Source organism: Anastrepha ludens, chromosome 3 (genome assembly GCF_028408465.1).
Source record: "Anastrepha ludens isolate Willacy chromosome 3, idAnaLude1.1, whole genome shotgun sequence".
Classification (NCBI taxonomy): Eukaryota; Metazoa; Arthropoda; class Insecta; order Diptera; family Tephritidae; genus Anastrepha; species Anastrepha ludens.
The window spans coordinates 44,301,398-44,315,925 of record NC_071499.1 but is presented as its reverse complement, the minus strand read 5'-3'; the positions used below and the strand labels follow the sequence as shown (position 1 = coordinate 44,315,925).

At 37.4% G+C, this 14,528-nt stretch overlaps 1 protein-coding gene across 1 annotated transcript in view; it reads left to right on the top strand.

Moving 5' to 3' along the window:
* The first annotated feature begins 6,314 nt into the window (after positions 1-6,314).
* The window catches only part of LOC128857847 (CAD protein), a 41,618-nt gene continuing 33,404 nt past the window's right edge, over positions 6,315-14,528 (top strand). The window contains exons 1-2 of the mRNA XM_054093630.1: positions 6,315-6,434; positions 13,499-14,500. Coding sequence (XP_053949605.1) covers positions 13,519-14,500 — 982 coding nt within the window. The 5' untranslated portion in view covers positions 6,315-6,434; positions 13,499-13,518. The remainder of the gene's footprint in view (positions 6,435-13,498; positions 14,501-14,528) is intronic.

Here is a 14,528-nt window from a genome sequence, read left to right as displayed (position 1 = left end):
ACTTACCGTAAAAGAGCATTTTTTTAGCTTATTGAGCCGCTTACGTACGATGAATTCTCTAATCTATCTAAAACAAAATTATTGGCACATTATACGCACATACGAGGTGTGTCCAAAACGTATCGCGCCTTTTGTGTTTTTTGAAAAATTATTTATTTATTCATTAATATCTATTTTTCCCCCTTCAAAGTAATCCCCTTGAGATATTATACACTTGTGCTAACGCTTTTTCCCATCTTCGAAGCACTTCAAAAAATAATTTTTTTTATTTTATTCAGCTCCTCCTGCGATGTCGTCTTTATCTCTCTAATCGTAGCGTAGCGTCGTCCATTCATGGACCTTTTCAGTTTCGGGAACAAGAAAAAGTCACAGGGGGCCAGATCGGGGGAATGCGCTGGCTGCGGTATCATTAGTGTGTTGTTTTTGGCCAAAAAGTCGCGCACAAGTAACGATGTGTAAGCAGGGGCTTTATCGTGATGCAAGAGCCAATTTTTGTTCTTCCACAAATCCGGGCGTTTCTGGAGGATTGCATATTATAATATTCCTTATTGACCGTTTTACCCTGTGTCAAGAACTCATGAGGGACAACGCCCCTGCTATCGAAGAAAACGATAAGCAAAACTACATTTACATTCGACCGAACTTGGCGCGCTTTCGGTCTTGGTTCGTGCCGCAGCTTCCATTGAGATGACTGAGCTTTGGTTTCCACGTCATAACCATAAACCCACGATTCGTCAAATTTGTGTCGTCGCGGACAGAGTCCCACATCTCATTAGCAATGTTCATGCAATGCTGCTTTTGGCCGAAATTGAGCAATTTTGGTACGAATTTTGCGGCGGCCCGTCTCATGCCCAAATCATTGAAAAAAATCGAATGGCCAATACCATTTTCTTCACTTCATCAATTTTTTCGTCTGATGTTGAAGTGCTCGGGCGTCCGGCACGCCGGCACGCTTTTCGTCATTCACATCTTCTCGGCCTTCTGAGAACATTTCGTTGCTTTGGTCCAAAGTATCTTCTCCGTATGACACAGTCAACATTCGGATGCATCCGCGCACTTAATTTCGTTTTTTACACAAAATTTGATACAGGTTCTTTAATACATCTTTTTGAATAGGTAAAAATCGAAGGCGAGCCGAAACACGTGCAAGCAAAGCAGCTAAACTGAACATTCAAAATGGCCGAACTCGTCGGCACGAGTGAGGGACATGAGTACCCACATATCGCCACAAAAAATCGAAATTCGAATATACGTAACCTGCGAAAATTCAAAATTCGCGATACTTTTTGAACACACCTCGTATTTCGTTCTTATTTTTGCTGTATAATAGTCCCACTCAAAGGCTACGACGCCAGTGCTAACTCAGGTTAGTGTCGTTCGAAACTTTCCCGTAAACACAAGCAAACAAAAATCAGTGAGAAGTACGCGAAGCGTTTTGAGGCGGTAGTTTTATGCACGCATTACGAAAGGACCAAAATTATCTTACGCCGCGGCAGCAAAAGTAATTAAAAAATCAAAAAAGTTTGTTGTGATGTAGAATTAGCGGTATAAGGTGTACAAAAATATCGATGACTTTTCCGACCGCGGCTTGAAGCGAGTGACGACAAAAAAACAGAATAAACTGAATAAACTTTTTAAGCGGGACCCTTCTTTGTGACTACGACAAGCACTATCAGTTCTTGTTAAAAAGGGAATAGATGTGAGTATCAACACCATCGAACGTCGACTGGAGGAGGGAAACATATCCTACCGTCCCACATCATCAAAACCACTTCTCTCAAAAAAACAGATTGAAAAACAACGAAACAAGAAAATGACATCACAATATTGGACTGATCTTCCCAGTCCCCAGACGCCAACCCCATTGAAAATATGTGGGGCACTATGAAAACGCATCTTGCCGGAAGGCCAGTAGATGATTTAAAGCAACTCCGGTTGTAGGTCTGCCATTACGTTCTGCTAACTTTCCATGTTGTCTGGTCTCTTCAGATATGTAGATATTATAAGGAAATTGGATTCTTGATTGCACCCATTGGTGTGAATACTGCCTGTTATTTCTGATAGATCACCTTCTTGCCAGTTCATCTGCTTTTTCGTTACCCTCAATATTCAGATGTCCCGGGACACAGATTATGGTAACTTTATGGTTTACACCCAAGGTGGTAAGGTGGTTTCTGGTTTGTTCCATCAGCTTGGCTATCGGAAGCATCCGCTATTGCCAGCACTTCCACCTGGAAGACATTGCAAGTGTTTGCAAGAAACCAGAGCCTGCAAGAGTCTAGAGTCTGTAAGGGTCTGTTCGGTACACTTTTATACCTCTTGTGTAAGCATAATATACCTTATATCGTCCCCTTAGTATTAAAATAGCCTATAGATTTTTTGATGTTTTGAGAAAATGAATTTCAAACTTTTTATCGAAAGTAGCTCTCACTCAAATCTCGTTATATCTGTAAATATTTATTATTTTTTGATTGACGTTTTGACCCACTTTGTGGAACTAGAATTTGACAAAATTTTGACCACATATAAAATCGACAATGGAGAATCCAAAAATTCAATAAAAAAATAATAGCCTATGAGCACATAAGCTATTGTTATACTAAGGGGACGATATGCCCTTATAAGCATTAGGCCCTATATTTTGTTAGTGCCTTAGCCAGGTACTATTCTAGATCTAAAGCCTTCAAATGTGATTGTTTCATCAGCCATAAGGCATACTGGACTTTTTTTTACTTTGAGACTCCCTCATGGCTGCAAAATGCATATTAATTAAAAAATATATTATTGGATAAAACTATGCTAAATAGAATATTACATATTTCACTTTATTTAAAATATTTATTTTGATCGTTAGAAAAGATAAATTTGTGGAAAATTTTACTTTGACCACTTAAAATCCCAAGAATGGACACTTGTAGGTGTGTATGTATGTATGTATGTAATAGAAGGTATGTTATTTCTTTTTACACCATTTATGTAAGAGATATTGATATTTAAACCCATGTACCTTTCTTTGTTAAATTTTTGAACTTTAAGTCAATATCGCATGGATTTCTCCCCACTATAGAATAAATGTCCAGAGTTTTCTACGCATCTTATTTTTCAATCCCCAGCTATGCCGGAGGCGACAAAATCTAACACTTTTATATTTGTGTGTACTCTAATAATATACTTAAACAAATGTATATGTACAATACAAGGTGGCGCAAAATTAATCACCCTATCGAAAGATTTATAATTTTTGCAAATCACGTCGTACACCCATCGCATTGGACACTTCTGAACTATGTAGACAGCTGCAGTATACAAACAGGCAAGAAATGAAGCGCGTAAAGATCAAAATAAAGAAACAATTTGTTCAAAAACAAAATTAGATGATTAATTTTGCCCCACCTTGTATATATATTTGGCATAAAACTCTCCATCGCAATCGACACAGGGTTGTAGAGAGGTGATAGTGTCTTGTAGCTCTGCTCCATTTAACCTTTAACTAATCCGCCATCTCTGTTTATAGACAAAATATGTGTCTGCTGCTACTGATCAGAGAGGGCCTCCGCATATCAGCATCATCATAGCAACAAAGTTCGGGATGAACCATTGCTTCCGTTACAATTCGCCTCCACGTCACTGGGTCATTAGCTTTTCGTTTAATATCAGATACATATATCCATAGCTTCAAACTCGCTTTCGATGTCTTCTCTCCATCGTTTTCTCGGCCGGCCTCTTCTTCTATCGCCTTGCGGATTTGTTTCGAAGATCTTTATTACAGTTCTATCGTCGCTCATTCGTAATATGTGACCGTATCGATGAATCCTTTGCACTTTGAGGGCGAATTTTCTGTTAGGATGCTCTCGCCCAAGCATTTCACGTATCAGTGCAACCCTTACAGGTCACTGGTAGGTAGGGGATAATACAGGCTTAACCTTAACCTTAACCCTCCTTTCAATCCCATCGCTAGAAGCTGTCAGGCGGAAGGGGGTGAAATAAAGTCTTTTCGACTATGTGCGTGAATGTCCAGGTCTAGCGAGAGCAAGACTTCGCTCTTTCGGTAAGCTTTTCTTACACCAAATTAATGAAATCTCAGACATAGAGATAAACGGTTTACTGCTATTCTTGGATCTCACGAAAGGATCTGACTAAAAAACAAAAACACATACACAGACATCATCCGAGAACAGTCAACCACTTCAACAACAACAACAAACCTTTTTCGAGCTTCAATGATTGAAGCAAGTGATAGGCTCTATATTTTTGCCTGGTCTACCAAAATTCTTGCCAATTAATGCAAGTTATGGTCAATTTCGATTATATCTGCCTTTTGAGAAATTAATATGAAAAATGTTAACAATTACCTAAAATATTCGGGCATATTTTTGTACAACTGTGACATACTTAAAATAAACAAAAAAGTTGCTGGGTTATTGTTTTTAAATCGATTAAACTCAGATGCCCATCACTGTGCCTAAACTTTTTATATTTACCGACATGCTCATGCTACTTGATGATTTCTTCTCATGGCCTTTTTTAATACAGTTGCATATGTACATTCAGAGCCACGGCCAGAACGCTTGGGCGAGAATATTAGCTCTCAGTAAAAAGCAGAGGGTGTTTGTAGATGCTACTCGTGCAATATTATTATCATAAAAATGCCGGTCTCTGCCAAGAATGCTATAAGACTCTCCATCATGGCTCTCTACTGCTGTTGTTGCGAGAGAAACAAGTTATGATACTGGAACTTGCAAGCCAGGTTAATTACGTACGCTGTATGTGTGCATAGAGTTGCCATTTAGTTGATGTATTGTACTAAAATCATTGTGAGATATATGAAAACTTAATTTCTGTGTTTAAATGTTAAAATTAATATTTTCATTACTTTACCTCACTGATCCCTAAAGAGCTCGACTAGACAAAATGAACAAATATGCGTAGAACTCTTAGCTCTTTGGTATCGGATTTATTTCATAGAATACAACTTTCCAAAGTACTGTCGGCGTCAAAAGATGGAGTTACATCGCATATTCACAAGTTTTCACTATTCAAATATAGTTCCTACTACCACAAAAAGCATACATCGCAAAGTTTAAAAAAAAAAAATTGTAAAAGAATATTCGGCAAATTTCCATCAAAGTTTCAAACTTTTAAGTCAAATTTAAGAAAAGTTCTGGAGCTGCGGTTTCGTAACCCATTAAATTTTAGTATGAAAAAGTGTAAGTTTGCTGATTTAAACTTTAAGTACTCATTTTTCAAAATTTTTTTCGCTGAGTTGTTGCGCATTTTCACTATACAACGAATGCTCTATATCAAAAAAGAAAAAGTTCATGCTTTTCTGTTATTCCCTTTAAGTTGTTGTTACAAGGTTAGGTTAGGTAGTGCTAGACGATCTGTAAAAATATCCCACTTAGTGCTCTGCAGTCCATTGTATGCTATATATTGTATTTGAAGCCGAAGATATTATTTTATGGAAAATTGAAACAAAAATATTAAGGGGTGGTCTAGAATTTTCAAAAAATCATTTGTTTTATATTTCGAAAGTATAGGATTTTAAGAATATACTGCCAAATTTTTTGGAGGATATTCCCAGTATTTTCGGTTCTACAGCCGTTTTAGCGGCGGCATCAATGGGTGCATTATCCAATCTCAAAACTTTAAACTCAATTATCTCAAAATTAGCTTTTCGGCCTGGTGGTAAAAAAAAATCTATTCAACTGAATCGTCTGAAATTTTAATATTTTGTTGACAACATCAATGGCTCTCGCACGTACTGGAATCGTATTATTATTATTTTTAATTAAAAAAACTAAAAAAATCCAATTTTTAGAGTGTCAAATTCAAAACCGCGCCATTTTCTCAAATTGTTTTTTATTCTTCTAGTTCGGGACATACCTACAGTCATTCTGATTGATAATTTTTTTGGTTTTTGTGTTTCAGATGAATAGAAGAGGCAAAATGGACAACACCGTCCAGGTCTGCCCAGGATGGCCAACTTCAGCGTCATTTTTAAAATTATTAAAACTAAAAAAAAAAATTTGCACAAGAAGTTAAATAAAAAGCATAAAAAACTTAAATATCGTTTTTAGTGTAAAAAAAATGTCTGAAAATACCCTTAATTTTCGAGCTCTAGGCCACGGGGATCCATTCAAAAATGGGATTTATATACTAATACATAAATATATGCTCTTTGATTAATTTCCTTAAGAACTCGAGCTACGTTTTTAAACGATATCTCCCCTAAGATTTTTTTCATTTACTTGGTAACTCTACTCAATACTCTGTGCCCGCTTTGATATGGGCTCCGGAAATTTAGTCGTGTGCTAGCGACCAATCGTGAAGGTATCTTTTCCTTCTCCAGTGCGGTTGTGTTCTATAGAGACTTCAAAAGCCACGTGGAAAGTTTTACATCTCAAAAAAAAAAAACAAAAGTTTAACATTACAAAGTGAGTGAAAAGTGATAGCAAAGCTTCAAAAATACTCAATTGTAAATTATATCAGAGAAGTAATATTAATTAGGAAAATTTTAAATTATGGCCTATAACTACTAAATTTGCACATAAGTGCGTATCGGTGTGTGTGCGTGTATGTGTGCACGCGATCATTCGAGGGAACACATGTAGCACATGTAAATTTTTAAAAGTCAAGTTCTGCCAATATTATTTTTCACGTGAACTATTGGACTTCTGCTAAGAAATCTAATAACCAGACTAAATTTTGTATTTTTGTTCTCATCAAATCACTTTCTATCAAAAAGCCACGCAGCCAGAAAAATATATGTATATACATACATATATTTGCATGCGTATGTACATATATTTATATGTAAGCGTAAGTGTCTCCTTGCTTTCTTGTTATAAGTAGGCACGAAGTTCTCTAACCGGTTCTCCCTGTAAAAGTTACAGATTTTACTTCAAATTTCCAGTACTTACATAATTATGTAAGTAAATGCATACGTACGGTTGTATGTACGTATTTGCCTTTGTAAATTGCGCATACAAAATTATTGAAAAAAAAAAGACGAAATCAAAAAACCGAATATAAACAACAAGTAATGTACGAGTATTGTGCGATAATTGAGTGTGAGTATGCTTTCGACCGGCTGATGGTGTTGGTACGACATGTAGTGTCTCCTTCGTAGCTAAATTACTGTGCACATTTTTGCAAATGTGATACATATGTTTGCGCGCGCATATCCATTTACATACATACACCGTCTGTGCATCGTCCGAACAATAGAAATATTTCAAGCGGCCGTTTAACGATTAATGGGTGTCACTAAGTCTGGGAACGCATTCAAATGAAAATGAATTGATTGACGCTCTAATCAGCAACTCGACCAAAAAAAAAGCATATAAAATACGCGTAAACTCCCCGCATAATTGGTCTCGGTTAATTAGTTTTCCCATATAATTGGCCAGATACGCATGTTATCGAAAAGTCAGTGGCGGTGGGTGTATGAATCAGTAGTTAGCTTCTGAAAGCTACTCAATTTGTGATATTTTAAAGCTGATTTCCCCATGGGAAAAAAGATAGAAATCTCACGGGAACAGATTTGGCGAATGATATGGAGTGTCTTCCATTGTACTTGACTATAAACAGAAACTGCGCAAAAAGCCCGGCACATTGACTTGGTAGAGGACAATTCAAGGGGCTTATTATATACTTTATGGAATAACTGAAAAAGTGAGGGTCTTAATCGAGCTTTTACGTATTTACTTTTGAACTGACCTATTAATTTTATATTAATGGTTTACTTTTTCTGTTTTCTGATTCCTTATCATATTTGTCCCACTTTTCCAATGCGATATACTTACCTCTGCAGGGTGCTTCAAAAAAAAAAAAATTATAAACAAAAAAAAAACGTTCAAGAAAAAGTAAAAACCGGTATAATTTTAGTAAAGATTTTGATCAAGGTTATTTGTAAGTTGGACTTAAAAATACTATTAAAACTAGAGCTTTTTATAAAAAAAAATCTTTTTGCAATGTTTTTGCCAGTAAATGGCTTCAAATCCCAGAAAAACGTAAACTTAGAGACCTGAATCAATTTTTTTTAAATCTGCTGACAAGTTTAATGTATTTAAGTTTTCAGACGTATTTTGAACACGGTCCAACTTACGAATAAGCGAATATTGAGTGAAAGTATAATATTTCACTAGAAATTCAACTATTAGAGATTTTATGATACGTTTGGAAAAAAGGAAATATTTTTGGTTAGAAACTTTTTTTTTTTGGTTAGCCACCTTTCTTTTCTGTTTTTAGTTAGACATTGACTACAACAATATGTATGCTTAAAATACCCAGTGGCGCAAAATTAATCACCCTCCTTATCATCATCAAAGTAATTACAGCTCGGGGGGAGCCTAAAAAAACGTGATCCATACGTCTCGGTTAATTGCGTCGCTACATCTAGCATTTATAAGGCATAAATCTGCATCAACATCGTCTGCCCATCTTCTTGGCGGTCTTCCACGCTCTTTACTGCCTACAATAAGATAGTTGAATGTCTTTTTCGTAATCCGGAGTAGGTGTCCGAACCATCTCAGCCGCTGAACTTTAGCAGAGCGCACAATATTTTGGCCTGTTCGCTGTCATCTGTCAAGAAGGATATTTGGACCCGTAAGGGAAGCTGTTCGAGCTCATCATTGCAACAGCTTCCCTTACTGGTCCAAATATCTCTTCTTAGGATTTTACGCCGAGAAGGTAGTTCTTTAGGTTAGATGCCATATGTTGATCCTGGTTTTATTGGCGCTCTATAGATTTATAGCTTACACGACCTCGATAGTGATTTAGTTTTGAGAAATTTTAGGTGAGCAGCTTGTAGTCTACCATTCATGCCGATTAGGGGGTCTGCAGCGTTGCTAAAGTATACACCCAGGTATTTAAAACTCTCCATTTTGTGAAAAATATGTGGGCAGATCAACCGACCAACTTTGGTGCCACAGCGTGTGACGCTTAGAGATCTAACGAGGTATTTTGTCTCATCCACGTTAACCTCAAGGCCGACAAGCGTTGCTTTAGTTATCAGCTCCAGCATACAGTCAGCAAGTGCGCGTTGGCAGATCTAATCGCTTTGTGTGAAAATGGTAGCTCCAGGGTGGATATTCCTGATAAGAAAATTTAAAACTAGGTGAAATATGACGGTGGAAAATGTGTGTCCTTTTTTACACCTGTGTTTTTACAAATCAAATGAATCTGAAGGTTTTCCTTATATCACCACCTTGGTTGTTATTACTGCTAGGGTCATTCATACCAAGAACGCCAGTTTCTTCTGCACTTCCTCCCGACTTTTTTTACTTTTTCAATCTATTCTATAAGTATACATATGTATGTACTAGAAGGTGGCGCGAAATTAATCACCCTATCGGAAGATGTATAATTTTTGCCAATTGCGTCATACGTCAACCTAATATTTTTAATTTAGTAAAAAAATTATTCAAAAACCAAATTGATGATTTATTTTGTGCCACCTTGTAGCAATGCGTATTTATCTTGACAGCGTTGGTCTCAATCAAAGCTTCTAATTTACAATGACACAAACTACTCGCAAGATGATTGTTTGACTTTTGGGCAAATAACTACTTACTCAGCCAGATAAGAGGGGCTTTACTGGATATAATCGTTGGTTGGTTGGTTGGTTGGTTCGTAGTTTAAAAACTTTTTTTAGCTTAGAGTTTAATATTTGTATTAACTTTGCGGAAGAAGTAGTGGAGAAATTTATTTTTATAACTTGCAATAGTAAACAATTCAAAAATTATTTGTGTAAATATAATTTTTGTCGCATGCAGTTGCAAAATACATACATATGTATGTATGTATGTATGTGCATGTGTATTTTTCAAAGATTTATGCCTAAAGAATCAATAGAAAATTCGACAGGCATTAACATATTTTTTTTAAAGCTACCTACTTATTATTCGATATTTTGAATTTGATGTTGAATTGCAAAGCAGTCGGATTTTAGGTATTTCTTCTGCATACCAAAAATACAATTTTTAAATGAAGAAATCTTTTTTTCTAAATATTGATATGTGAGCTTACAAATTAAAAAAATAGATGTGTATGTACATTTGTATAGAATTAAATTAATTACGCGCATTGAATTGGTTATAGAAATGTCGCAGCATAAATATTCATACCTTGGTAATGTCTTATCTATTCGCACAAAAAACAAACAACAATCATTATAACACAACGTATGTATGTATGTATGTACATTCATTCTTACAAACGCATTGGTATGCGTGTATAATCAACTTTAGTTAGCGTAGTGCTAAAAATGCGTGGACCACAACACAGTTGCTAACTTCATACGTACATACATACTTACCAACAGATGGTTTTATGTTGTCGCGCGATTTCGTATCTTAACTTGTTTCTCTCCGTCTCTTCTTGCTCACTAAAAGTGAGAAAATGAGATTCGTTCAGGTTAAGTTTATTTTCTGGTACTCTTCAAAGTTTTCGGCATTTGAGCGCGAGAAATTTGCTAATGGAACGAATGGACACGTGCTTTCAGAGAGACGTAAACAATGAAATGAAATTAAATACAAATAGGTATGAATCATTATACTCTTTATAAACAAAAGGGTGATAATAAAAAAACGCATCGATTGACTTTTTTGTCGAAATTGTACATTTAGGTCATTTTTATGCGGTATATGCGCTCCTCAAAAAATCGTATATCAAAGCATTAGCATGAATTTTTTATTTTCATACAAAAACAGAAGGTCGTCCAGCATTTTAGAAATGGGCAAACATTACAGATACTCCATGTAAAGAATCCCAAACAACCGCACCAAAAATTCAGTGAGGCAATATTAATTAAAGCAAAGCAATTTATTGAATGAGTTGGCGGGTGACTACCATTCAGGAAGCGTAGGTGCGAATCTCCGTACATGAACATCAAATAATATAAAAAGTTTTTTCTAAGGGGCGACCAGTCCCTCGGCAGACAATGGCAAACCTCCGAGTGTATTTCTGCCATGAAAAAGCTACTCATAAAAAAACCATTTGCTGGGTGGAGTCGGCTTAAAATTATAGGTCCCTCTATTTGTGGAACAACATCAAGACGCACATCACAAATAGTAGGAGGAGCTCGGCCAAATACCTAACAGAAGAGTATCCGGCAATTATTTTTTTTTTAAGCAATTTATTTCTTCACTTCAACAATTATTTTTCCCATTAAAGTTAGGCAATCAGGCAATTAGGCAAATCATTTTGATTTAAGTGATAGTAAAATATTTATATTCAATATTCATATTTTACTCAGAAAAAAAAATTCCAAAATACAAACAGTGGAGCACGTAAAGGTCAAAATAAAGATTTCCATCATTCTAAAAAATTTTTTTATTTATTGCAGTAAAAAAGTGATTCAAAAACAAAATTGGGTGATTAATTTTGTGCCACTTTCCAAAAGATACAGAGAGGAATTAATTATCAAAATCACTGCTTATCATTGGCTTTTACGTCCCCAGAGAAACGATTTCATCACAGAAGCTTCCACATTCACATCAGCAGCCTGCTGTTGCAAAAAATTTTGAGATTTTCTTTAACAACCATGATGAAAAGATTTTTAGAGGTGTGCTATTCACCTGGGGTGTGTTTACTAAAAAAACCTGAGATTGTGTTGGTCACATACAAAAAAATCAACAAACGGCACATCGTTGCCGTCAGGACAGATTGAGAGGTTCGGCTTATGCTACGGATACTCTAGCATTCTTTAAAACTTTGAGTTCATCCCCATGGAGCTGGACATTGTACAACCATGCTAGGTCCGAGCGGAGCTTTTTCCATTCATATCCCCTCAAGAGAGGACTGGGCGCAGGGAATGACAAACGTGCTTACGGATGGCTCAAATTTGGACGGAAGAGATGGTGGTGGAGTATTTGCGAGGAGCTCCCCATCAAGCTCAAATTTAGGCTTCCGTACCACTGCAGTGTTTGCCAATTTTGGTATTTATAAAATCGGTATTTACTTTAAAGGATTTAAATATCTATCTTGGGCTCGTTGTTTCCGCGTTCGAAATTAGTCGGGAAAATACCTGGCTTCTCTCTCGATTGAATCCGAATACTTCCATATCAAGCTCATTTAGGTTCCTGGTTACGGCGGCAGAGAAGGAAATTGCTGGCATAGAAGGGAACACTGGAGACGGTTTAATCGCAAAATGAGAGGACTGGGGTTCCCTTAACAACCTGTGGTCTGCTCCTGGAAAGATGGGCTTAGCGTCAACTCAGCTAGCGCTGGGTCAGTGTACAAACGTGCAGAGTTGTGACATCCTTTTGGGCATAGGTGAATCGGGGGCGCTCGAAGGAACTTCTAAGGCTCACGAAGCTGTACTTTCGAATTTGGTGGGTATCCTTACCGAACATTGTTCGTTAGGAATTCATGCGGTGAGACTTGGGATTTCCTTAAGCCCGTTCTGCAGAAGCTGTCTCAACACCTTGTTCTCAGATGCCCTGCTCTCGTCGGGCAAATATTTAGACATCTGGGATCTCACTTTTTCGCTGCCCCTGCGGATATTGCGGGTTTCTATGGTAGGTTGCATCGCTTTCAGTAGAACACTGTTTGACCAGCTGTCCGGCATGCGACTCCAACTTATTAGAGCGATTTATCACTAATATTAAGTTGATCCAATTCTAACCCAAAATAGTATTCCAACAACGGCCACTTTGGTGGGAAATTGTTGTCATCAAATAGTACCTATTTAGCTTATTTTCAAAGTTTTAGTTTCATAGGGAGAGATGATTTTTTGAAACAATTTGGGACTTTCTTCACACTTGTGCAGAAGATTTTGCGACGCTTAAAATGATCAAAGGCTTAATTTTCTGAGTCAATTTTACCTTGGGAAGATGTATGTATGTCAAGATCTTGCGCAATAATGTGTGCTGAGAGGTGCCCAATTTGGGAGAATGAAATATTGTGCTCATTTATTCTCATTTCTAATTAAATAAATGGTGATGAAAAAAATAATAAATCTACCCGGATATACATATGTATATCCGCAAAACTTGTTGAACGGCCTAGAATATTTATATTTATAATTGGCGCTTACACCAATTTCGGGTATTTAACTGAGCTCCTTTGTGGTGAACGTCTTTATGTTTTCCATAAAATGGTGGGACATACGGATTTATGCCACCTCCGAACGGCAGATGGTTTCGTTTGATGAACTTTTTCATAACAGAAATACACTCGGAGGTCTGTCGTTGCTTGCCGAAGAGCAAGCGCCAATAGAAACACTTTTTCTATCAATTGTTATTTCGTGCACACAGCGTGTTTCGATTTTGTGCACTTCCGAATGGTAGTAACGCACGAACATATTCGGCCTTGGCAGCGGGGTTAGGAGTATCTAATACTCGTGTTAATAGCAAAGTAAAAAATAAAAATAATAAACCATTAATAACAATCGACACGGGTCAGCTAGAAATCAAATCAAATACGCCCTTTTTTAAGATTTTTAAGACATTTTCGGAAAGTTCACTAAAAACTCTTTTTACTTACCTATTTTCAGCGCGTCACTAATCATTTAGAATGAAATCACCAAATTGCTTTTTGGTCTTACAAGACGGAACCGTTTTGTCAGGCCACGCTTTTGGTGCCAAAGCTCCCGTCGATGGAGAAGTTGTCTTCCAAACCGGTATGGTCGGTTATCCCGAATCGATGACTGATCGTTCATATCGCGCACAAATTCTTGTACTCACCTATCCGCTAATCGGTAACTACGGTGTACCAGATGAGAAGGAACTCGACGAACATGGCTTGCCGGTAAATTTCGAATGGTTCGAGGGCATTACAGTAGCCGCATTGGTGGTGGGTGAAGTGTGTGAATCGCCATCACATTGGCGTACCCAACAGACGCTTTCGCGCTGGATGGAAGGTCATGGTGTGCCGGGTATTAGTGGCATAGACACCCGCGCACTCACAAAAAAGATACGAGAAAATGGTTCCATACTCGGCCGCATTGTGTACGAGCTCCCAACTAATGTAAGAAGTCTAACCTTCAACGATCCAAACAAACGGAATTTGGTAGCTGAGTGTTCGGTTAAGAAGCCACAAGTCTTTAATGCTACAGGCACACCACGAATTTGTGCGATCGATTGTGGTTTAAAGTTAAATCAGATTAAATGTTTTGTGTCACGTGGCGCACGTGTCGACTTAGTACCATGGAACTATTCGCTGAATGAGCAGGAATTTGATGGTCTCTTTATTAGTAATGGTCCTGGTGACCCGGTTGTATGTAAGGATACAGTTACGCAGATACAAAAGGTGCTGAAAAATGGAAAGAAACCCATTTTTGGTATTTGCTTGGGTCATCAATTGCTCGCCACTGCTATTGGTTGCAAGACATATAAGATGAAGTATGGCAATCGTGGGCATAACCTGCCATGTGTGCACAGCGGCACTGGTCGGTGTTTTATGACTTCACAAAATCATGGTTTCGCGGTGGATAGCGACTCACTGCCTGCTGAGTGGGAGCCACTTTTTACGAACGCCAACGACAATACAAACGAAGGTGAGTCAAATCGCGAAACTTCTAGTTT